We start from the raw sequence: 25,121 nt of genomic DNA, 5'->3' as shown, positions 1-25,121 counted from the left end.
TGTGTGTGTAGTAATCTGTTCAATTTCTATCTCTCTCCTATATTTTAAGTTTCATGAGGGAGGATATCTGTTAAAATGTACAGAGCCTGGCACATAGTAAGTACTCAATATTTGTTGAGTAGATAATGAATCAGATAATATTTCCATACTAACAAAAAACCATATCAAGAGAAAATTGTTTTTCTATGCCTTTTCTTCTTAAAATATACTAACTAAATACACAGTACTATCACATTTTTGGTTATACTTTAACTGTCATTAAAAATTGTTCCACTACAACTGTGCTCATTTGGCTTTTAGATATATTCCCATCCATCTCAGTACAGATTTGAAAATGCTTTAACCCATTGGTCCCATCATCCCAGATGTGAAACACCTAAATAAAATTTAAACTGAGCGACAAATATATCAGTTATGGTAACTTTGAAATAATATTTGAATATGTTATTATGTTTTCAGAATTGAAAACTTGGTTTTAGTGGGCTATGTGGAAATTTGTGAGTTAGTTAAAGGGAAACCATTCTTAAATTTTCTAGCTTGCTTTAAAAAGGTCTTTACCAGCCCATGGGATGAACAGAAACATAAATGTAGTCAGCACCCTATATTTTTTTCCCCTAGAATTATTTGTTAGGTTAAGGAGGTAAGCAGCAGATTCCTGAAGTATTATGGGTAAGAAATTTTCAAATGAAAATTTGGAGAATGCCCAAAAAACCTTAAAGTTTTGTAATTTCCTTATGTTTGCCATTCAGTATCTTGATATCCTGACATGCCCAAATCCCATTAGCATTTCCACAACACTGAAGCATCTTCCCAAAACAAAGTTCTAACATTTATCAGCAGCATAACAGGGAGAAAGAAACTGAAAGCAGAACCATAGGGTCAAAAAATAAAAACAGACACAATTTGGAGACAGCTGCACTAACATTTAGCAAACATTTCATTTGGGGGTCACTTTTTTGAAAGACAGTAAAATGTTCCAATTGAAAGATCAAAAAGAAGAGAGTAGCATAAATTGTTCTACTTGAAGAACCACAAGAAGAGACTAAAGCTGATTGTGGAACAGAGTTTTCTTTTAATCAAGTACTCTTCTGAGAATGAAGCCATAGGGAGTCTATGTAACATCTTCTAAAGTGATGCATTTTTATTCATCAGATTTAACCAGAGCAAAATTAATATTTAAGAGTTAGCATATAAAACAAAAGGAGGGAACTTCCCAAATCTCTTGCTAGTGTCTTTCATTGTTATCATCACACTAAGGCATTAAAGTGGAAATTAGAATCTTAGATTGTAAGTAATTTATGTATTTTAAATTTATAGAATGATATTGTCATCAAGAGAACAAAATTTGTTATCTAGCCTAATAGAACAGGACAGTAAAGGTTTTCTTTTTTTACCTTATCGTTTCACATTATTTGTTTTCCCCAATGAAAGAGTATAACTGAATAGTGGAGCTTGCATTTAGGGTAAAAGCAATTACAAAGGAGCAAATGTGAATTCCAAGCTCTGAAAGAGTGGAAGGAAAGAAGCTCTTTCAGAATCTGAGACAGCATCTACAGGTTTAACAACAAATGTTTAGCTTGCCAAGAAGTTAATAAATTAGCAGCAACTGGAGAAAAGAAAAATATGTAAGTGATTTAGTGATTACCGATACGGTTCAGTTTTTGTCTTTCTCAGTCTCTTCTCTTGAGAGGTCAGAGGCACCCGTTTCCAGAGCATACTCCAATCCCATGCTCCTCGGGCATACCCATCTTCATCACCACCCCCTTGGGGTACAATTTCATATGTGTTGCCATTTATGACATCTATAAGCGGCACAGTGCAAATGGTTCTGTATTGTGTTGATGATGGCAGCAAAGATCAAATGGAAACGTACGTATGGACCCACAGATTTATATGAGTTCATGGGGAAGGAAAAAAAAAGTACTTAGATAAACATTCAACATTGAAAAAAAAAGTAATAATCTTTACCGATAAGGTTCAGTTTTATGTTTTCTTTTGGCCTTTTCCTTGTGGCTTAGAGGGATACGTTTCCACAGTAAACTCCAGTCCCAGGCCCCTCGGGCAAAACCATCTTCATCCCCACCTTGCTGTGGTTCAATGGAATAATCATTCCCATCTATGTAATCTATTAGAGGCACAGTACATGTAGTTCTGAAACATTTACAGAAAATGAAGAAGCATTTAAGAACCCCAAACTGACTAGTTCAGCATGCCTAACTACATTGTCCTTTTTTGTAGTTTTGTTGTTGTTGTTTTGTAATTGGTTTATTTTGCATTAGGGAACTTAAATATCTAATGGGGAAACAGCAAATGAATGTTCCACACAAGCCAAGAGCCTATCAGTGCAAGGACAGATAGAGGAGACTTTCCCCTAGGCTTACAGACAAACCTCAGGGACAAAGGGCCTTGCCAATTGAGTATAATAGTGTTTTTTTTCCATTTCACTTTGGTGCTAGTGGCAACTTTCTCTTGGTAATTTTGCACTATTTACAAGATTTTTCTTTCTGTCATTCTTCCTCCCTGTTCCCCATTAAAATGTGCGTGTGCATGAGCATGTGCTAATAATAGTTGCCATATCATTAGTGGTTTCTAGCTCTTTGTTGCTATTTCTTTGAAAGTAGTTTTTATAAAAATGTGTTTTTGTGCTTGTACTCAATCGCCTTTCCTCCACCTTTTATTGCAAATATAAAGGTTCTGTAATGTATTGCTGCTTTAAAAAAAAAAAAAACAGCAAGAAAAAAAATCCCTCAAAATCTGTTAAAAACTTAAGTGGTGCAAGAATTTGGAACAAAGGAGAAAAAAGCCAATTCTTTCTATTTGGACATCATAAAAATGATAGTACTGTGCAACCAATCAGATACAGAGTTGACATTACAAAGGTAATTTGGTACCTTGCTTGCTTCAATGCTCATATTGTTGAAAAGGATTTTAAAATGTATTTCCTAAAATATAGATTGGACCTTCCCATAACCAGTTTACAGTTTTCTTTAGAAACCAAGAGAAAGGAAAACTCTCTGGGGGCTTAGATCCTTGATACGGGCAAGTAAATCCTAAAAGTGGGCGTTAGTCTTTCCAGAGTATGAACACACACTGGAGGTTCCCTGTGGGATATAAGAGATTGTCACTGGAACTTTGGAAAACCACTTTCTTACTGCCAGGAAGACTGCTAGCATCTCCCTGGCAAACTTGGTTATCTGATACCTGATTTATATCTTTTCTCACTAATCATGCTTTTCGCATTTCTAAAAAAATGGTACAATTTAAAATGGCCCAGAGACCTCAGTTTGGTAGTTTATTAGCTATCTAATCTGGGGCAAATTACTTAATTTCCCTAAGCCTCAGGATCCACTTCTATAAATGAAGCTAATGATCTCTAACTTTCAGGGCTGCTGTGAAGATTAAGTCATGTGAAAAAAATGTTTTATAGGACTTCATCTTAAATCCTCTGATGATAAAATATTCTAAGTTCTTCCTCTGACTCATGCCATTCACAAAAGAGATATGTCTCATTCTCCTAGATTCTGAAATAGCCAGAATTCTGGATGAGAAGCAAGAAAGGCTTTTGGAACTAGGAAATTACGCTGCCTTCTGCCGTTTCAGACATTTCTGGAGATTTAATGGTGAGCACCACATTTCCATGGCATAGCTATCTATTTCTAAATCTTAAAGTTTCCATAGGAACCCAAAGCCTTGACAGAAATCATAGCTGGTCCTTACTAAGGTAATAATTTAAAAGGGTGTTAAAAAAAATAGGTACAATTTCAAAGCATGGTTCTTCAAGTCTCTAGAACTCGTGTTCATGTTTAGAGGGAGCAACTAATATTTCTGTTAAGGAAAGTTTTTGGAATCAGAGGGAGTCTCAGTAATGGAATCACAAGATGACTTGACCTAGTTTCCCAAATACCAGACTTCATCAACCCAAAGTATCAGCCAAGTTCCACCCAAGGAAACAACTAGCTCAAGGATAACACTTAAAACCCAATACTTGATGCACTAACTAGAAGTGGAATCAAAGGATATTATTTGTCCTTCTAGGACAAGGTTTACTTTTCAACTAGGAAAGAAAAAAAGCAAGATTATGTTACCTGTCCTTAGAAATGGGAGCTACAAGTGGTGCATACCAGTTAACTGCCACCTCACAGTGGGCATCAAGGTATATCAAAACCTTAAAAAAAAGAGGCAGGGTGAAAGAATACTCCTTGCATATGGTACATCACAAATCACACACAATTTAAAATCAGACGCTAACAAAAATTAATATTACAGTCAATTTTGACACAGTAGTTATTTGTTCAAGCCAGCATTCTCATTTCATTTTTAAAACCTGAAGAGTGATTAAAAATTTATATAATCTTTTAGTTACCAAATCCAAGCTATTGACATTGTAGATAGCATATGCTTCCTACCTGTCCAAGTTTAGCCTTCTGAGCACCAATACTTCGCGCTTGAATTAATCCTTCTCTTCTCTCATTTCGGAATACCTTTACTAGGCCATTCCACATCTTAATGTAGTCATCCAGTTTTTCTTTTAAGTGGTCTATGAATAAAAAATTTAATCAACATTATAAAATCAAAACTTTGCATATAAAAAAGTATTATTTTTCTCAACAAAGAGTATAAATGTGCTGGGCAGTCAATAATTTTACATGGGCCCTATCAAATGTTTAATCTATTAAGAGGACAAGCAAGGACTGTGGCCTGCTGGGGGTGTAGCTCAGTAGAAAAGCCTGAGCTTAGCATCAGTGAGGCCCTGGGTTCAATCCCCAAGGGGGGAAAAAAAAATGGAAGCTGATATGTATTACTTAAGTTAAAATTTAAGCTTAATATATCTACAGAGAACTGGTTGGTGTGACAATTATCAAACATCCTACTAAACTTTAAATAAATGGTGATTATGCCAATTGACAGTTGAGTCTTTAAGATACATTAAAAAAAATTTTTTAAATTAACACGGTAATGTTCAATCTAAAAGATTTTTTGTTGCTTTTTGTGTTGTCAGAAGCAATGATTTTGATTTCTGAAGATACACTGTGCACTGATAACATAAAACTTCACCGAAATCTGCATGGGTTATACATTTCATTTCTGGGCTTTCTCCAACTGCAATAGGGAATGAAGTCTGCAGTCTTATTGTGATGAATATGGTTCCTGCCATGTTGATGAATAACTATCAAAAGATCCTATTTTCTGTATATCTTAGCATTACAAGTGTGTGTATAATTTTATTGGATTGTTATTATTATTGTATATATACATATATATGTTTATAATTTAGTAGAGGATATTTTCTTTTATAAAAACCAGATACATGGGCTAGGGTTATGGCTCAGTGGTAGAGCTCTTGCCTAGCATGTGTGAGGCACGGAATTAGATCCTCAGCACCACACAAAAATAAATAAATAAAATAAAATCATTATGTCCACTACAACTAAAAATATTTTAAAAACAACAACAACAACAACAAACAACACACATTATGTCCATCTAGGACTAAAAAATATTTTAAAACAACAACAACAAAAATATATTTGGCAAAATTTCCTTCTTGGCTTCCCAATGTAAGAGAACAGCTTTTGTTTTTATCACTATGAGCCTGTGAAATTTGCTCACCACAGCCAGAATAAGCTCTAAAGATGATTCTTGACAATACAAAAACTGTTTAAAAATTTGGCCTATGAATATAAAAATCACAAAAAATTGCTATAGAAATGAGCTAGGGGTTAAATAGGTATATCAGTCAATGCACTTAATATTTTACTAATTTTAGGGATCTTCTATTAGTAAGACAGCAAGAAACACATGGGTATTCAGAATTTAGAAATTTTTTTTCCTTCTGTTTTGGCAGTTTTAATGAATGTTATAAATAAAACTCTTTTGTTCATGTTTCCCCCCACCCCAGAAGATCTGGGTAATTTTCCCTTCTAGATTTTATTTATTTATTTACTTTTAAACCTTCTCCTTAGATGATTAACATTAAACAGGGACGAGAGGTGGGAGGGAAAGGGAGAGAGAAGGGAAATTGCATGGAAATGGAAGGAGACCCTCATGGTTATACAAAATTACATACAAGAGGAAGTGAGGGGAAAGGGGGAAAAAAACAAGGGGGAGAAATGAATTACAGTAGATGGGGTAGAGAGAGAAGATGGGAGGGGAGGGGAGGGGAGGGAAGGGGGGATAGTAGAGGATAGGAAAGGCAGCAGAATACAACAGACACTAGTATGGCAATATGTTAATCAGTGGATGTGTAACAGATGTGATTCTGCAATCTGTATATGGGGTAAAAATGGGAGTTCATAACCCACTTGAATCAAAGTGTGAAATATGATATGTCAAGAACTATGTAATGTTTTGAACAACCAACAATAAAAATTAAAAAAAATAAACCTTCTCCTTTTTTTTTCTTTCTTTTTTAAGACTAGTATCCTAAGTTATTATTTAAAAAAAAAATCTTTCTTTCTGAATTCCATTAGGTACATTTTTGGATGTGCAACCTAAACCATCTTAATTACATTTTTATGGACAGAAATAAGTTGGTGGCCTAGTCTTCAAGTTTAGATTATTGTTTAAGATGGCCCAAAAGGGGAAATAGTGAATACAATGACTCCTTGCTCTTCTGAAATCTTACATGGTAATAGACTGTATTAGGGTTCAAAATATCCACTACTCCTGGAGTAAAATTACCCGCCTCTAACCCACTGATGTCAGGCTGGGTGTGTGATTTGCTGTGGCCAATGACACGTGGATAGAAATGCTATGGGTCACTTGTCAGCAAAAGCACTATGAGGCCTTTTGTGTTTTACTAGATCTCTTCTTTCTTCTACCTTTACACAGGCAGCGTGAGCTGAAGCTGCTCTGCAAAGTGTAGGTCTTGCAGTGAAGATAGAGCACAGAGATAGGCTGACCTGTAGGAAATGTAGTATAAAAGGAGAAAACCTTTTGTTGTTATAAGCCATTAAGAGTGGAGTTGAGGGGCTGGGGTTATAGCTCAGCGGCAGAGCACTTGCCTCGCATGTGTGAGGCACTGGGTTCGATCCTTAGCACCACATAAAAATAAAGGAAACATATAAAGTAAAGATATTGTGTCTATATTTAAAAAAAAAAGAATGGAGTTGTGTTTTACCTTAGCCTGACTTAGCCTCCCTGGCTGATGCACATGTGTATAGAGGAGCTTGCTCTTTTAAAGGTTCCAAACCTTGTTGAGAGGACACACCAATTTTCAGAAATCTAAGTGCTATTATGAGTAGTTAGCTCCTTTGTGAGGTTTTTATCAGTAATTTTTCTCTAAAGGAAAACTTATAAATTCAAAGTTTAGTTTCTATATTGGAGAAATATATTGGAGAAAGTACAAACCAAATTTTTCACTCCAGCCATATTAAGCAAATATGATATTAATTTTACTGAAGTTAGGACCAACAGATTTAAAAATTATTGTGAGTTTGGGAAAACTAATGACAGATTTTCCGTACCTCTGTTCAAGGAGAACCTAAAAGGCTTTGCATACTATGAGCAGTCCCTGCATGACTGCCTTCAAATTGTGATACATGAGACTGAACATAAGAGATCTATAGCAACAGAAGTACTGATCACAAAAAGGTGAAAGTAAAAGGCACAAAAATCTTAAGCCCAAAATTCTGTTCTGATTTTCAGGATCAAGTAGTTATTTCAGGATGGTAATAACTTTTTAGTAAGCCTTTACATTTTTAAGGACATATTAAAATTTTTCTTATGTTAATAATATAGGGGTTCTTAAAATCAGTACAATCAAAGGCGATTTCTCAGAGTAGTTTTGTGGTTTAGGTTTTTCTATACTTATAATATTATTGGTACCAACAGTATCACCATAAAACATATGTTCAAATATTTGTCTTGGAATAAGAATAATATTTTTGATGTAAACATTCCTGTTATAGAAAATTGCAACAAAGATAACATATCTATAATCTCAGCAACTCCAGAGGCAAAGGCAGTAGAATTACAATCCATGCTAGCCTTGGCAAGTTATTGAGACCCTCAGCAACTTAGCAAGACCCTGTCTCAAAATTAAAATAAAAAAGAGTAGAGATATGATTCAATGGTAGAGTGTCCCTGGGTTCAATCCCCAATAGCAAAAGAAATGAAAAAAATCTAAATGCATTTGATATGATTATAAAATTTAAAACTATTCATTTCTCTAGTGTGATTAAATAGGATTGGTTGAAAAAAGTGATTCACTACACCAAGTTAAAGGGAAAAGGAAGTAAGTCTTATTTCTATTTCTCCTAATGCTAACATGTATGCAGATCACGATTATAGTCATGTCTCTGCAAAAACAGTATGAGTTTATCCAGATTACAAGAGTTTAAATTAAGTGGTGGAAGGAAGCTTTTCTAAAGTCATTTAGAAAGATATTTTCATGCTACCTATGTTCTGTCTACATTCAATGATACCACTCTTATACAGAACAATTTTCTGCAAAATTTATTTGTCAGAATGAAAACATCCTGTTGTTATTGAGTAGTCTGAGCTCTCCGGTCAATTTTCAAAAGTTTCAATTCTATTTTGTGACAAGAAAAAAAAAATCCAGATGTGGGTTGCAGCAGCAAAATTCTATTTTTATTTACATGTTGACTTAGATTCTGAGTTACAGCATTATTTGTATTTTCACTTCATGTCATTAAGACATTCAACTAACAGTAATACATTTAAAGAAAATATATAATTTAAAAAATCACTGGGGCTGGGGTTGTGGCTCAGCAGTAGAGCGCTCCCTTAGCACAGGTGGGACCCAGGTTCAATTCTCAGCACCACATTAAAAAAATAAAGGCATTGTGTAGTGTCCATCTATAAAAAAAAAAATTCTCTCTCTCTCTCTCCTTTAAAAAAAAAAATCACTTATCTGGAAGATCACTGCTCAATCATTCTCTTGCCAAATTGAGCCAAGACTAACCAAGACCTTCCTAAATGCTAAAATAGCTGCCTCCTTAAAAAGAATAAAAAGCATAATTTCTTTTTGTTTACTATTCTAAACTAAATATGGAACAAAATAAGCTTTAAAATATACTATAATAAATAAAAATAGTTCATAGTTTCTGGTCAAAATTAATATTTCCCTCATCATTCAAATATAAAGTATAGGCTATGCAATAGGTATATGGATTTCAATGTGAAAACTGTGGACGGCCCTTTGGGTGGCCTTGCAATAGACATGTGATTGCATTTTTTCAGTCTTTCAAACTTCCATGACTAAAATTTTGCAAACTCCAAGCCCTAAAGAACTGGTATAGTGTTAAGATAGTGACTGAAGACACAAACTTATGAGCTCGTGGCTTTGCATCCAACTTTTAATTACTGTCTTTGTGACTGTTAGCAAGTTACTTGACATTTCCGAGCCTTTGGTATGTAAAATGGAGATAATGACAATATTTATTCTAAAAATTACTGTTAGGATTAACAAAATAATTCATATACAATGCTTGGCACAGTGTCACTTGCTGATAATAAATACTGTCGGCAGTAACAATTTTAAATTTGCAATTACTCATAATTAACTCGTTTTAAAGACAAACTGTCAACTTGATAGCCATTACCTTTATTACTGAAATCATCAATTAACACAATCTCTGCTAAATATTTCCTTGGAGTCCTTTTGATTACACTGTGGACTGTTCTCATGAGGGTTGACCATCCTTCATTATGGAAGACAATGACAACACTTGAAGTAAGCAGGTTTTCATCATAATGCCAATACTTGCATCTGCAAAAAGAAAATTTCATCATATTTATTTAGAGGTAATTTATAATGCTTGGCTCCAAACTTACTATGATTGTATTTTTCTAATTGGATAAAGTTTTATTGATTTAAATAAAGAAAGTGAATGAAATACAGTCTTTCATATTTTAGCAGAAACACAAGATAGAAGAGACAGCCATGAGATAAAGTTATTCCTAGATAAAGCTAATTCACAACCAGTACATGGTGGGGTAAAAAGAACTAATTTATAAATTTCTGCTAAGAATGTGTAAGATACTACTAACGGGTATCAGGTTGTTGTTTTCTCTGACATAGATATTAGTTTATTTTCCTTTTTGAAACTTGAGCTTTTGGTTCAAGATGTTTACTTCACTTCTTGTGAAGAAACAACTCTATTACTGTGTTTAAAAGCTGTCCTCTCCAATATGGATAAGTAACTCAGAAAAAAAAATTCAACAGGCAGAACCAAAGCATACAGCAGGCATTAAAAACTTAATCTTGAATGAATAAACAAAGTCTAATGTTGTTTAGACTTTGTTGACTGGCTAAGAAGAATCTTTAGTTATTCTATACAAAACTACTTGAAAAACTGGAGCAAGAATAAAGTTTTCCTCCTAACTAGATGAAGCACAAGACAGGGCCCAGCCCAAAGGAGACTCAGGATGCCAGGGGAGGGTCAAGAGTATGATTCTAAAAGAGGGGATTCAAGTACAACCTCAAGTAAAGAGAAGACAAATGCTCTTTCAGAATAACAAGTTCAAAAATATAGTAATGGAAAAATGCAAGTTTTGTAAGAAGATGTGATAAGTACTTCTGGAGAACAACTAATGTAGGCAGAGCAAGGAACATCTAATTTTAGGTAGGTAGGGATGGTAATCCCCCAAAACAAACTGTGATCTGGATGGAGGCTCAGGCAACATTTTTCTTCCTCTTATTCTAACCACTGGGCTGAAAGTGGCAGAACTAGCTGGGAAGGACTGCTAATTTCTAAGGTAACTCAAGGAAACAAGCAAGATAGGAAATTTGAAAGGGAAATGGAAAGGCATTGAAAACAAACTAAAGGAGGGTGGGAAGTGGGTATGTTGAAGACAAGAGAGAGGACGCTTCTTTACTATCTTTGGACACTCCATGTGGAAACCTCCCAAAGGCCTTGTACTCTTGCAAAGGACAGGAGACAAGAGAGCTGGAACAATATGTTGCTCATTTTATCCACTTCTTCTTGTCTATTGCATTTAGAAATAATAATTCTCTAAACATGTAGACTAGATTGTGTGCCAGTAGCAACTCTGGTTATTTATTTTTCTCACTTTTTTATATTCTTTGTTTTAAAAACAACAAAAGTAACACACAGCTTGTCATACAAAACTGATACAGAACTTTATAATGATGAAAATTCCCTTTCTACCTCTCTCCAGGCATGTCAGATTTCATCTTCTAGAGGAAATCATCATTAATAGTTGCTTGTATTTTTCTAAGTTTCTATTCATGAAGACATGTCTGCATGTGTACATGACATATATTCAGATGATTAGGTATAGATTCTTCTTTTATATGAGCATGTACAGACACATCTAATTCTTTTTTTATGGTAATTATTTATTCAGCGATCCAGTGAAAAATATTTTGCATGCTTGGCATCTTCCACTGAAAATACACAGGTAAAGAGTTATTTTCTCAAAAATACCATAAACTACATTTTAATTAAATCTGATGTAGATTATAAAATATTAATTCATTAGAATTGGTATCTACTACCACTAAAAAACTAATTTCTCCAGTTTTAATGCAATTCATATTATGATTTAGAAATTGTTCACAATGAGTAGAGAAAACAGGTGTACTATAGGACTTGAGACACTTGAGATTTTAAAATATTCTGCTTAATTATCCTTAGTGTATTTTCATATTATATTATAGGCCCTAATTTGGGGCTTGCAAAAATAGGTTTTCCACCTTATAAGAAAAGCAATCATTCTGCCTCAGCCTCCCAAGTAGCTTGGTCTATGCCATGAGCCATCATGCCTGGCCAATTACCAACTGGCAAAATGGAGATTAAAAAAAAAAAACAGTAGAACTCTAATTCTTTTTAATAACTGTATAATGTTCCATAGTATAACTATTACATAATCTATTTAATCATTTCCTGATCAATGAATGTATCAATTGAGTCTTCAACAACTGTTGAAATGATCAATCTTATGTATATATCTCCATGCTATTGAGATATGGCAATATTTCCTATAAAATGTTCAAGATTGTAAGTTCATTAAGGGTAGGAATGTCTTCTGTTGTGCTCACCACCTTGTTCCTGGCTCCTAACACATAGAAGCTGATCCATAATAATTTACTGAATTGCTTTGGAGATAGTTATTTTGAAATGCCTTTTGATGTATTTTCTTCTCTCAATAATGTCTACTCAATGCATAATTTTTCTATTTAAAGTACCCTTGAGAACAAGTAAGTCCAGATGGTTCCACATTCCATGGAGAAGGGGGCTATTCCTCTTCCACATGAAAGGTTAGTAGAAGCTCTTTTAGTAGAAAAATCTGGAAGGACCAAAATAACAGAACATAACAAAAGCAGATGAAGGAAGAGACTTTTGCCTGGCCTCCATTTCTAAGCTTCAGGAGGAGACCATCTAATGTGGGAGGCTACATTGCATTCTCCCTTCCCACCTCTTTTTTTTTTCCCCCTGTAATTTCTCTTGGCTGTAGAGTGACATGATAGAGCTCAGAAGCTTCCATGAGCTTCCAGTGGGGAATATGACAATTAGTTAAGAGTTAAGAGCCAGCAGCCTGTTAGGAGATGCAGTGGTAAGGTGTAAGATGACATGCAGTGAATACATGGGGTAGAAGTTTGAGGCCAAGGTCTGGCCTCAAATATTATAATATAACATTATATATTATATTATAATATAATATTATTATAATATAATAATAGAACCCATATAATAATAGAACCCATGGACAGCAAAGTTTATGAAATGTCACAGAAATACACAAGTAAGAAAGTGGGGATGAGTCACCAGAGTGGGGCTACTGTGAAAGGGACCACTGGCCCTAAGCTTAGGAAAGTGATAACCTTAAGTTACTATGGTTAGAATGTGTTCCCAAAGCTAACATATTAGAAACTTATCCCTAAGGCAACAATGATGGGAAGTGGGGCCTAAGGAGAGGTGGTTAGGCTTTGAGAGCAAAGTGTATACATTAATGCTATTATCATGGCAATGGCTTCCTGAAAAGGAAGCTTGGGGCCTCCTCCCTCTTGTTTTCTCTTGTTCAAATTCTACCTTCCAGAGATCTAGCCCAGACTGCCCATCCAAATAGCCCACGCAGGACCCAGACTCTCAGTAGACCTGATCCCCCCAACCCCTGCATGGCAGACACCCGCCAGAGCCTAGCCCCTTCCAGCCAGCAGACTACCAAGGGAGGTCAAGCCCAGCGGCCCAGATCCATCCACTCCAACTTGCGCAGGACTCAGGTCCAGGATGCAGTAGCATTCATTGAGGGACACCAGCAGGGTCTGGAAGCCCAACATCAAAGTGTACTACATGGGTACTACAAGGATATAGGGAAGAAACTATAATATCTCAGATCCACACTGCAAGAAAGTAAGACACATAGAAAAAACAAGGAAGGAAAGTGCCCCAAACAAATCAGGATACTATAATAATAGAACCCACGGACAGCAAAGTTGATGAAATGTCAGAGAAAAAGTTCAGAAGGTTCATAATTAAAATGATCTGTGAATTAAAAAATGACCTAAATGAGTAAATACAGGCCAAAATGGATCACTCCAACAATGAGATAAGAGAGCAAATACGGGTAGCAAAAGATTACTTCAAGAGAGAGAGACTCTGAAAAAAAAAAAAAAGGTCAGAAATCCTTAAAATAAAGGATACAATAAATCAAATAAAAAACTCAATGAAAGCATAACCAACAGACTAGATCACTTGGAAGAAAGAACATCAGACAATGAAGACAAAGTATACAATCTGAAAAATAAAGTTGATCACACAGTGAAGATAGTTAGAAACCAGAACAGAACATCCAAGAATTCTAGGACTGCATCAAAAGACCAAATCTAAGAGTTATTGGGATAGAGGAAGGCACAGAGTTTCAAACCACAGGAATGCACAATTTCTTCAATGAGATAATTTCCCAAGCATGAAGAATGAATTGAAAAACCAAATACAAGAGGCTTACAGGACACCAAATGCACAAAATTACAACAGATGTATATCAAGGCACATTATAATGAAAATACCTAACATACAGAATAAGGATAGAATCTTAAAAGCCACAAAAGAGAGGAACCAGGTCACATATAGGGAGAGACCAATTTGTATCTCAGATTTTTCAACCCAGACCCTCAAAGCCAGGAGATTGTGGAACAACATACACCAAATTCTGAAAGAAAATGGATGTCAACTGAGAATCTTATATCCAGCAAAACTAAGCTTTAGACTTGAGGATGAAATAAAAACTTACAATGATAAACAAAAGTTAAAAGAGTTTACAACTAGAAAGCCTGCACTACAGAACATCCTTAGCAAAGTATTCCAAGAAGAGAAAAAGAAAAACAGTGATGAAAATCAGCAGAGAGAGGGATTACACTAAAGGAAAATCTAATCAGAGGTGAAACCAAGTCATATAAAATACAAAAATAAACAAAAATGGCTATGAATACAAATCATGTCTCAATTATCACCCTGAATGCTAATGGCCTAAACTCACCAATCAAAAGACATAGACTAGCAGATTGGATTTAAAAAAAAAAAAAGATCCAACAATATGCTGCCTCTAAAGACTCACTTTGTAGAAAAAGATATCCATAGACTGAAGGTGAAGGGTTGGGAAAAATCATACCACTCACATGGACTGCGGAAGCAAGCAGGGGTTTCCATCCTCATATCAAATAAAGTAGACTTCAAACTAAAGTCAATCAAAAAGGATAAAGAAGGACACTACATACTGCTGAAGGGAACCATACACCAACAACAAGACTTAATAATTATTTATGCCCCAAACAATGGAGCATCTACGTTCATCAAACAAACTCTTTTCAAATTCAACAGTCAAAAAGACCAAAACACAATAATTTTGGGTGAACTTAACACACACCTTTTATCACTAGATAGATCTTCCAAACAAAAGCTGAACAAAGAAACTATAGAACTCAATAATACAAACAATAACTTAGACTTAACTGACATATATAGAATATTTCATCCTTTAACGAGAATACACTTTCTTCTCAGCAGCACATAGATCCTTCTCTAAAACAGAACATATACAATGCCACAAAGCAATCCTTAGCAAATATAAAAAAAAGTAGAGATACCACCCTGAATTCTATCAGATCATAATGGAATGAAATTAAACATCAATGATAAAATAAGAAATAAAATCCACTCCATCACCTGGAGACTAAATAATATGCTGCTGAATGAATAATGGGTTGCAGAAGACAACAAAGAGGAGATTAAAAAATTTTTAGTGGTTAAAGAGAACACAGATACAACATATCAACTATGAAACATGGGACACTATGAAAGCAGTTCTAAGAGGAAAGTTCATTGCATGGAGTTCATTCCTTAAAAGAAAAAGTCAACAAATAAATGATTTAACATTACATCTCAAAGCCCTAGAAAAAAAAGAACAAATAAACACCAAAAGCAGCAGAAGACAGGAAATAATTAAAATCAGAGCTGAAATCAATGAAATTGAAACAAAAGAAACAATTAAAAAAATTGACAAGACAAAGAGTTGGTTCTTTGAAAAAAATAAATAAAATTGACAGACCCTTAGCCATGCTAATGAAGAGAAAGAGAGAGAAAACTCAAATCACTGACATAAATGATGAAAAAGGAAATATCACAACAGACACTACAGAAATACAGAAGATAATTAGAAATTATTTTGAAAACTTGTACTCCAATAAATAGAAAATATTGAAGGCATCAACAAATTTCTAGAGTCATATAATTTGCAAAATTTGAATCAGGATGATATACACAATTTAAAAAGATCAATTTCAAGTGATGAAACAGAGATGCCATCAAAAGTCTACCAACCAAGAAAAGCCTAGGACCAGATGAATACACAGCCAAGTTCTACAAGACCTTTAAAGAAGAACTAATACCAATGCTCTTCCATTTATTTCAGGAAATAGAAAAAGAGGCAGCACTTTCAAACTCATTCTATGAAGCCAATATCACCCTGATTCCAAAACCAGGCAAAAACACCCCCCCCCTCCGCCAAAAAAAACACAAACTTCAGACTAATATCTCTAATGAACCTATGCAAAAATTCTCAATAAAATTCTGGCAAATCGAATACAGAAACATATCAAAAAGATGGTGTACCATGATCAAGTGGGATTCACCCAAGGGATGCAAGGTTGGTTCAACATACAGAAATCAATAAATTTAATTCAACACATCAATAGACTTAAAGATAAGAATCATATGATCATCTCAATAGACTCAGAAAAAGCATTTGACAAAATACAGCATCCTTTTATGTTCAAAACACTAGAAAAATTAGGGACATATCTCAACATCATAAAGGCTACCTATGCTAAGCCCCAGGCCAACATGGAGAAAAATTGAAGGCATTCCCTCTAAAAACTGGAACAAGGCAGGGATGCCCTCTTTCACCACTTCTATTTAACCCAGTTCTTAAAACACTGGCCAGAGCTATCAGACAGGTGAAAGAAATTAAAGGGATACATATAGGAAAAGAAGAACTCAAATTGGCACTATTTGCTGATGATATGATTCTAAACTAGCAGACCCTAATAGTTCCACCAGAAAACTTCTAGAACTAGTAAATGAATTCAGCAAAGTAGCAGGATATAAAATCAACACCCATAAATCAAAGGCATTTCTGTAAATTAGTGATAAATCCTCAGAAATGGAAATGAAGAAAACTACCCCATTTATAATAGCCTCAAAAATAAAATAAAATAAAATAAAATACTTGGGAATCACTCAACAAAAGAGGTGAAAGATCTATATAATGAAAATTACAAAACCCTAAAGAAAGAAGTCAAAGAAGTCCTTAGAAGACGGAAAGATCTACCTTGCTCTTGGATAGGAAGAACTAATATTATCAAAATGACCATACTTACACAAGCAATATACAGATTTAATGTGATTCTGATCAAAATCCCAATGACATTCCTCATATAAATAGAAAAAGCAATCATGAAATTCATCTGGAAAAATAAGAGACCCAGAATAGCTAAAGCAATCCTTAGCAGGAAGAGTGAAGCAGGTGGCTTCACTATACCAGAACTTAAACTATACTACAGAGCAACAGTAACAAAAACATCATGGTATTGGCACCAAAACAGACTGGTAGATCAATGGTACAGAATAGAGGAAACAGAAACTAACCCACAAAATGACAATTATCTTATATTAGATAAAGGTGCCAAGAACATGCACTGGAGAAAAGATAGCCTCTTCAACAAATGGTGCTGGGAAAACTGGAAATCCATATGCAACAAAATGAAATCAAACCCCTATCTCTCACCATGCATAAAATTCAACTCAAAATAGATCAAGGACTTAGGAATAAAACCAGAGATGCTGTTTCTAATAGAAGAAAAAGTAGGCCCTAATCTCCATCATGTGGGATTAGGCCCCAGCTTCCTTAATAACACTCCTGTGTCACAAGAATTAAAATCAACAATCAATAAATGGGATGGACTCAAACTAGAAAGTTTCTTCTCAGCAAAAGAAACAATCTGTGAGGTGAGTCTACATCTTGGGAGCAAATCTTTACCCCTCACACATCAGATAGAGCACTAATCACTAGGGTATAAAAAGAACTCAAAAAGCTAAGCACCAAAAAATCAAATAACCCAATCAATAAATAGGCCAAGGACCTGAACAAATACTTCTAAGAAGATGATATACAATCAATCAACAAATATATAAAAAAAAGTTCATCATCACTAGCAATTAGAGAAATACAAGTCAAATCCACTCTTTTAAGAATTCATCTCACTCCAGTCAGAATGGCAGCTATTATAAAGACAAACAACAATAAATGTTGGCAAGGTTGTGGGGGAAAAGGCACACTCATACGCTGCTGGTGGGACTGCAACTTGGTGCGGCCAATATGGAAAGCAGTATGGAGATTACTTGGAAAATTGGAAATGGAACCACCATTTGACCCAGCTACCCGTCTCCTTGGTCTATACCCAAAGGACTTAAAAATGGCGTACTATAGGGACACAGCCACATCAATGTTTAGAGCAGCACAATTCACAATAGCTAAACTGTGGAACCAACCTAGATGCCCTTCAATAGACAAATGGATAAAAAAAAAATGTGGCATATATACACGATGGAATATTACTCAGCATAAAAGAGGATAAAATAATGACATTTACAGATAAACGGATGGAGTTAGAGAAGATAATGCTAAGTGAAGTTAGTCAATCCCCCAAAAAACAAATGTTAAATGTTTTCTTTGATATAAGCAGGCTGATTCATAGTGGGATAGGGAGGGGGGACCATGGTAGGAATAGATGAACTCTAGATAGGGCAGAGAGGTTGGAGGGGAAGGGAGAGGGTATGGGGTTATAAATGATGGTGGAATGTGATGATCATTATTATCCAAAGTTATTCATATTGCCCCCTTTTAAAGGTTGAATCTTAACTTCTAGATCATTCACTGAGAAATCTCAATAAAAAGAGTCATTTGGGATTTGTTCCCTTATGAAGACAAAAATTGGTGTGAATACACTTAGTATACAACCAAAGACATGAAAAATTGTGTTATATATGTGTAATAAGAATTATAATACATTCCGCTGTCATATATACATATATATAAAAATTCTACCTTCAACCATGGGAGGCTACAGCAAGGAGGCTCTCGCCAGATACCTAAGCCTCAAACTTGGGACTGATCAGGCTCCAAAACTTGGAGAAATAAATTTTTAAAAAACAGTATTTACAGCGTTTGATACTCTATGCATTTTCTGGCACCCATTTGCAGTCTTAGAACATATCCCCTGTGGATAAGGTGGGAAGGGCTGCTGTAAGTTCTAATAAGGAAGGCTAACTAAAAAGAGAATGCCATTTCTAAGTGGACAAGTCTTGTTACACATTTTTGACTAACTTCTGCTATCCAGCATCTCATTTTCCAGAAAAGCTTTTAAATCCTCCAGGATAGTAGTAGTTCACCTGTGTTGCAAAACTGCTCTGATTGCAAATATTCACATTCAGATTACAGGCTTGAAGTGATTAAAGCTATAGAGTTATTCTTGGGGTAACATTATAGAATATTTTCATGGAGCTATGTGGGCCAGGTGCTTAGTATCAGAAAAAAAGATGGGAAAATTAAAAAAATATATATCTTTATTTATTTTTATGTGGTGCTGAAGTTTGAACTCTGCCTCACATGTGCGAGGCAAGTGCTCTAACGCTGGGCTATGACCCAGCTCCCGGGAAAGAATTTTCACAGTGACTTTTCTGTAAGTTATATCAGTAGATTTCAAAATAAAAAATGAAGGATCTATGAAGAATTTTCTTGCATTCTCTCTGTATCTGCTATGTTTTTAACATTTGTAGTTTGATATAAAGCCTTGGTATATTTGGACCTTATTAATAAATAGTATCTAATTCCACAGACTACAAAAAATGTAACATGTTTAGGCTGCAAATCCCTGCAATCCATATATGTTACCATCAGTCTTCAGTAAAGTGTGCATCCATACACTTGTGTGTGTGTAAGTTATTCATATTGCCCCCTTTTAAAGGTTGTATCTTAACTTCTAGATCATTCACTGAGAATCTCAATAAAAAGAGTCATCTGGGATTTGTTTCCTTAATTCTTCAAGCAGTCTAAATCTAAAAGGGAAGATTTTTGAGGCACAGGAAATAAATCCTCAATTTGGGAAGCACTGACTTTTAAACTATCTACTTTGATTATTATTTTAAAAATATTTTTATTGGTACATTATAATCATACATGACAATGGGGTTCATTGTGCTATATTCACACATGCACATAATTTGATCTCATCCCCTAGTACCTTCCTTTTCCCTCGTCTCCTTCATCCCCACATCTGCTTGCTCTGCTCTACTAATATCCCTGCTTTATTATTATTATTAATTAGTGTATTACAATTGTATAATAAGTCAAATTCATTGTGGTATACTCATTCATGGACATAGGACATTTGGGTAGATTGTATTCCCTAGTACTTCCCAATGTCCTCCCATTCTCCCTCTGATCACCTTTTTCCACTCCATTGGTTTCCCTTCTATTTTCATGAGATCCCCTTTTAAAAATTCCCTCCACACTGGGCACGGTGGTGTATGCCTATAATTCCAGCAGCTGAGGAGGCTGATGCAGGAGGATTGCCAATTCAAAGCTAGCTTCAGCAACTTAGCAAGGCCCTAAGTAACCCAGTGAGACCCTGTTTCTAAATAAAATATAAAAAAGGGCTGGTGATGTGACTCAGTGCTTAAGTGCCCTTGGATTCACTCCCTAGTACCAAACAAACAAACAAACAAAAACCCATGAACACCCCTCCCACCAATCTCTCTACACATGTGAGAAAAAACATTCAGCCCTTGACTGAGTCTGGTTTATTTCACTTAGCATGATGTTCTCCATTTCATCCTTTTACTAGCAATAAAACCCTGTTGTGTATACATACCACATTTTCTTTACCCATTAGTCTGTTGATGGGCACCTAGGCTGATTTCAAAACTTAACTATTGTGAATTGCACACTGATGTCCCTGTATCACTACAGTATGGTGATTTTTAGAGCTTTTGGATAAATATAAAAGAATGGGATAGCCAGGTTATATGATGATTCCATTCCTAGTCTTTTGAGGGATATCTCCATACTGCTTTCCAAAGTGGTTATACTTACCCAATCAATAAATGGGTAAATCAACTAAACAGATAATTTTCAAAAGAAGAAATACAAATGACCAAAAAAAAAAAAAAAAAGGAAAAATGTTCAACAGTATTAGCAACCAAGGAAATGCAAAACAAAAGTATACTGAGATTTGTCTTACTCCAATCAGAATGGCAATCATCAAGAAAAAAGTAATAATAAATTCGGGCAAGGATGTGGAGGAAAGGTATACTTCTATTTTTGTTTTAAAAAAAAACTTTGGGGCTGGGGATGTGGCTCAAGCGGTATCCCACTCGCCTGGCGTGCGTGCGTGCGGCCCAGCTTCGATCCTCAGCACCACCTACAAACAAAGATGTTGTGTCTACCGAAAACTAAAAAATATTAAAATTCTCTCTCTCTTTAAAAAAAAAAACAAACTTTTGCTCATTTATATAATAAAAGGAAGTGAAAAATGCTTATAATTTACATAAAACAGTGCTGACACCCAATGGTTGAAAAAATTAGTAATGCAGATATAAAATTTAACTCAGCATGCAACAATAGAAATTAATATATATTTTCAACAAAAGAAGAATTATCATTGCTAAACACAATTGCTCAAATGCAACAGACTGAGGTAAGTAAATTTTACTTAAGTTTTTGATTTCTACACACTTTGATTGGAATGAAACTAAGTTAGTGCCTTGACATACATTTGACACAGCATCTGGTATACTATGATACATGTTATTCCTTATAGCGCATTAAGAATAGCAAAATAAATAACCTAGGCATCAAAAGAAATTTGTAAATTACATATCCTTATCACACCTCAATGGATATGCTCTATTTTATCAATGTATGTCCTAGAAAAGATTGCTATAATGATTGAGATGTGGATTGGCAAACATAAGGGGATAATACTATAACCTGAGTCTATACAGCATATTCTTCTATATCCATGATTTAAAACTACATTGGCACCACACTTCTTTTGCAACTATATCACATTCCAGCTCACATATACTTAGAATTTTTCTCCCCAAATTCCTGCTATGCCTGATGTTTCCCATTCTGTATTTTTACCATTTAACTCAGCATAAAATAACATGCTTATGCTTTCTGCATTTTATATTGTTGGTTTAGGTGTCTGCTCCAGCAAGCTCTGTTTTCTTTTCAAAATTATTATCATTGGTACTGGGGATTACCATTGAGCAATATCCCCAGTCCTTTTTATTTTTCATTTGGAGACAGAGTCTTGCTAAACTGGCAATCTTCCTGCCTCAGCTTCCAAAGTCACTGGGATTACAGATGTGCAACACTGCCCAGCAGGCTCTGCTCTCTTTGGTGTTTATTATTTGTTATGAATAACCATCCTTCCCAGTTCTCTATGTTGAAAACTGGATTACTATGATTTTCTATCTCATCTACTACTTATATGGGCAAATATGAGAAGGTCAAATGTTGTGTTTTAAAGCATGTTATCCCTGGATGATACCACTCCCTCTATTTCACCTAACATACTACTATTCAAACTACATTTCTTTTTCTTGTCCATTGGGATCTGAAGACTTTACTAAAACATCATGCTAAATCAAGATGCAGTGGGCACCACACATGTTCCACTACGATAAACTCATCTCTTTTTTCACATGCAGGTCTGAGTTTGGTCTGACTCCTTTTCATAGACCCATGTTAGCCTCTACTGAGGGCTACTGAGTAAGTCTACCTAAGTGATCTCCTCCAGGATTTTACAGTGCATCAAAGTCAAGTTTCTAGAACCAAATTTTCTCTCTTCCCTTTGGAAAATAAGATATCTCATATTTGCTTACATCTCTCCTATTTCCCTAATACATCTTGATAACTGGCAGTACTTAACTCTTAAACTCACCTGGCAACTCCCTCAATATCTGGTGCTGTAAGAGGCACTTAAGAGCAAAGCAGTCTCAACAAATCTAATGCAGTCTTAAGATATTGGTTATAAACTTTCAATATGGAGATCACTCCTGCTAAGAAGGAAAAAAGCATTGTACATGTGTTTTTTCTCATCTGTTAAAATCATAAAATGCCCTAATAATTAATTTACCTATGCTTCACTTTTTTGTTATTTTACTCTAAACAGAATTTTAATTTTTTTTATTGTCTTGGTATGCATGTCTGGAATGTTTCCTGCTGTTCTGACAGCTGCCACGTCACAGAACCTGGCCTAGATCCCCTTCTTTAAGAGTCTTCTTGTCCTAAGAAGCAGTGGTCATATGATGTCATCCTTGGACTGGCAGAATGAACTAGCAGGAAACACTTGTCCACTGGGCCAGTCAGAGCTCCTTTCCCTGGACTTTGAGCTTCCTTGTTGGTTTATATTAGGCTTGTGCACTGTGAGGCAAGGGCTGGACATGGAGCTGGTGTTCTTGGAGAAGCAAAGAAAGAGGAGACGTGAATCCACAAACTCTAGAGGGTCCCAACATGTCACTTTACTTCTCAACTTTTCATCCCCTGGTTCCATGTCTCTCATGGTCATTACAAGTGCTTTGTCACCTTGGGTTCTATGAGATACCACCATATCCTTCTAATTAACCCCTCACTTCCCTGCCCTTCTTTTAGCTTAATTAGATTTATTTGTAGGCAAATAATCTGTAACATGCTATTCTTGACATTTTTATAAAATTCAGTTCAGTTCATTTTGTGCACGTAGTCATAGAATTGAACTTAAGGAGATTTTCACCAACTTTCAATTAGTCAATCTATTTTCTCCTAAAACATGAGATTATTAGAATAATCTTCTCTATGGTCATTGCTGAAGTTATAGAAAAAGGCACTAGAGACAGCCTCTCCAGATAGTTTTATTTGATAGGTCTTAAAAATATTTTTAATTGATGAACAACATTAAGTTTAAGATAAGTATATATGCTTACCAAATTCAAAACTGATATAAAAATATTAATTTGAAATGAGAAAAAAAATCCTCAAATTTTCATGTCACTTAGTCTTCAAATATTTGTTAGTTAGATTATTTGGCCAACACAAAATTTGTCTTGATGGCTGGTGCCTTACAGTTTTGAAAGTTCCACACATCCTCCTCTATAATTGGGCTTGCTGAAAGACTAAATTTGTAGTGGCTAACTCGGACTCCCACTCTGTTGGACAGCTGCAGGCACAATGATCAGTTTTTCTTTGTCTTCATTATTCTAACTCCTAGGTAGATTATTCCCTTTTTCATTATATACTCTTTATTTTGAGTAGACAAAATAAAATTGAGGTTATAGTTTATTTTTTATTTAATCATTTTCTCAAACCCTACTTCAATTCCTTGAAGAGCATGTATTCTTTTCCTCAATGATTAGAAACTCTAAGATGACCTAATTACTTTTCCTTAATGTTCTTCTTATCAGTTAGTTCTCCCTTGAAGGCCAAAATTAAGTCTATAATAACAACTCATTGTTCAATATTATCTCCAAGAGAAAAATGTTAGCAAAGCTAATCATCAGAAGTTCTGCTTTTAGACAAAATAGGTTTTATCCTTGGTACATACATGTTGACATGATTTCAAAATTTTTTCTGGGACTACTCTTTTTCAACATTGTGCTATATCAAAGGCCACCACCCATTTTATTCATTAATGATTATATATTCATGACAAGGAAAATAATCTTTAATTTCTGTTCTATTTGGGGATGAAAGTGAAATCAATCAACATATTAATGGTTGGGCCTGCAAAAGTTTTCACGTATACTCCCTAACAGAATGGAACTAGGTAATTGAGAAAGGATGACTGCTAACTATAATCCTTGTTTTGGGGGTATACTGAAGTGTGGAAGGCCAGAAACCAGAAATGAAGGTAGGGCTAGTGGATGGATGTAGCTCATCATGCCCATAATTCCTATCAGATCCACCTCTCCCAATCATCTCAATTTAAGTCAATAAGTGTTTGCTGAGTGTGCAAGGTTTTAAGACACTATCTGGTTTAACCAGGTTGCTGCATTTAATCTCATCCTGGGATAGATTTCACATTCTGCGCTGATTTCATGTTGAACTGCACAGGTTTATTTTAGGCCCAATCAGTAGACTGGAGAAAAGGGGCTCAGCAAAGTAACATGGCTAGAACCAGAAATGACCGTGTCTGAACCACAAGGCTGAAAGCTACAAAGAGAGCTAGTAAAAACCTTTGCTTGGGCTGGGGTTATAGCTCATTGGAAGAGTGCTTGCCTAGCATGTGAGAGGCACTGGGTTTGATCCTCAGCACCACATATAAATAAATAAAGGTCCATAGACAACTAAGTATATATATATAAACCCCTTTGCTTTATGTAGCTTCTATGACAAAGAACAGCACCACTTGTGGCTTCCTCCGACCCAGGGCTAACTGAAAAGCTTTATTTGTATTTATGTCCAATTCCTCTGAGGTAGCCATTTTCCTGGCACCCTCACAGTTAGAGAGATATAGCTGTTTGGTCATTAGATGTAATGCCACATTTTCTCCACCTTTCCTTTCCTTTAGCCTCTCTTCTTATCACACAGTC

General features: G+C 35.2%; 1 protein-coding gene across 4 annotated transcripts in view; it reads right to left on the bottom strand.

Moving 5' to 3' along the window:
- Positions 1–25,121, bottom strand: part of Galnt7 (polypeptide N-acetylgalactosaminyltransferase 7) — a 128,883-nt gene that overhangs the window by 16,650 nt on the left and 87,112 nt on the right. For 3 of the 4 annotated variants that reach the window (XM_078030987.1, XM_078030989.1, XM_040293831.2), the window contains exons 3-6: positions 9,567–9,733; positions 4,407–4,537; positions 4,086–4,165; positions 1,646–1,828 (exon numbers count right to left, since the gene is read on the bottom strand). In XM_078030987.1, the coding sequence (XP_077887113.1) occupies positions 1,646–1,828; positions 4,086–4,165; positions 4,407–4,537; positions 9,567–9,733 (561 nt within the window). Of the gene's footprint in view, positions 1–1,645; positions 1,829–1,968; positions 2,152–4,085; positions 4,166–4,406; positions 4,538–9,566; positions 9,734–25,121 lie in introns of all 4 variants that reach the window. The other variant, XM_078030988.1, reaches the window with a different exon arrangement.

Source organism: Ictidomys tridecemlineatus, chromosome 14, assembly GCF_052094955.1.
Source record: "Ictidomys tridecemlineatus isolate mIctTri1 chromosome 14, mIctTri1.hap1, whole genome shotgun sequence".
Classification (NCBI taxonomy): domain Eukaryota; kingdom Metazoa; phylum Chordata; class Mammalia; order Rodentia; family Sciuridae; genus Ictidomys; species Ictidomys tridecemlineatus.
This window is presented reverse-complemented; position numbering and strand designations above follow the sequence as displayed.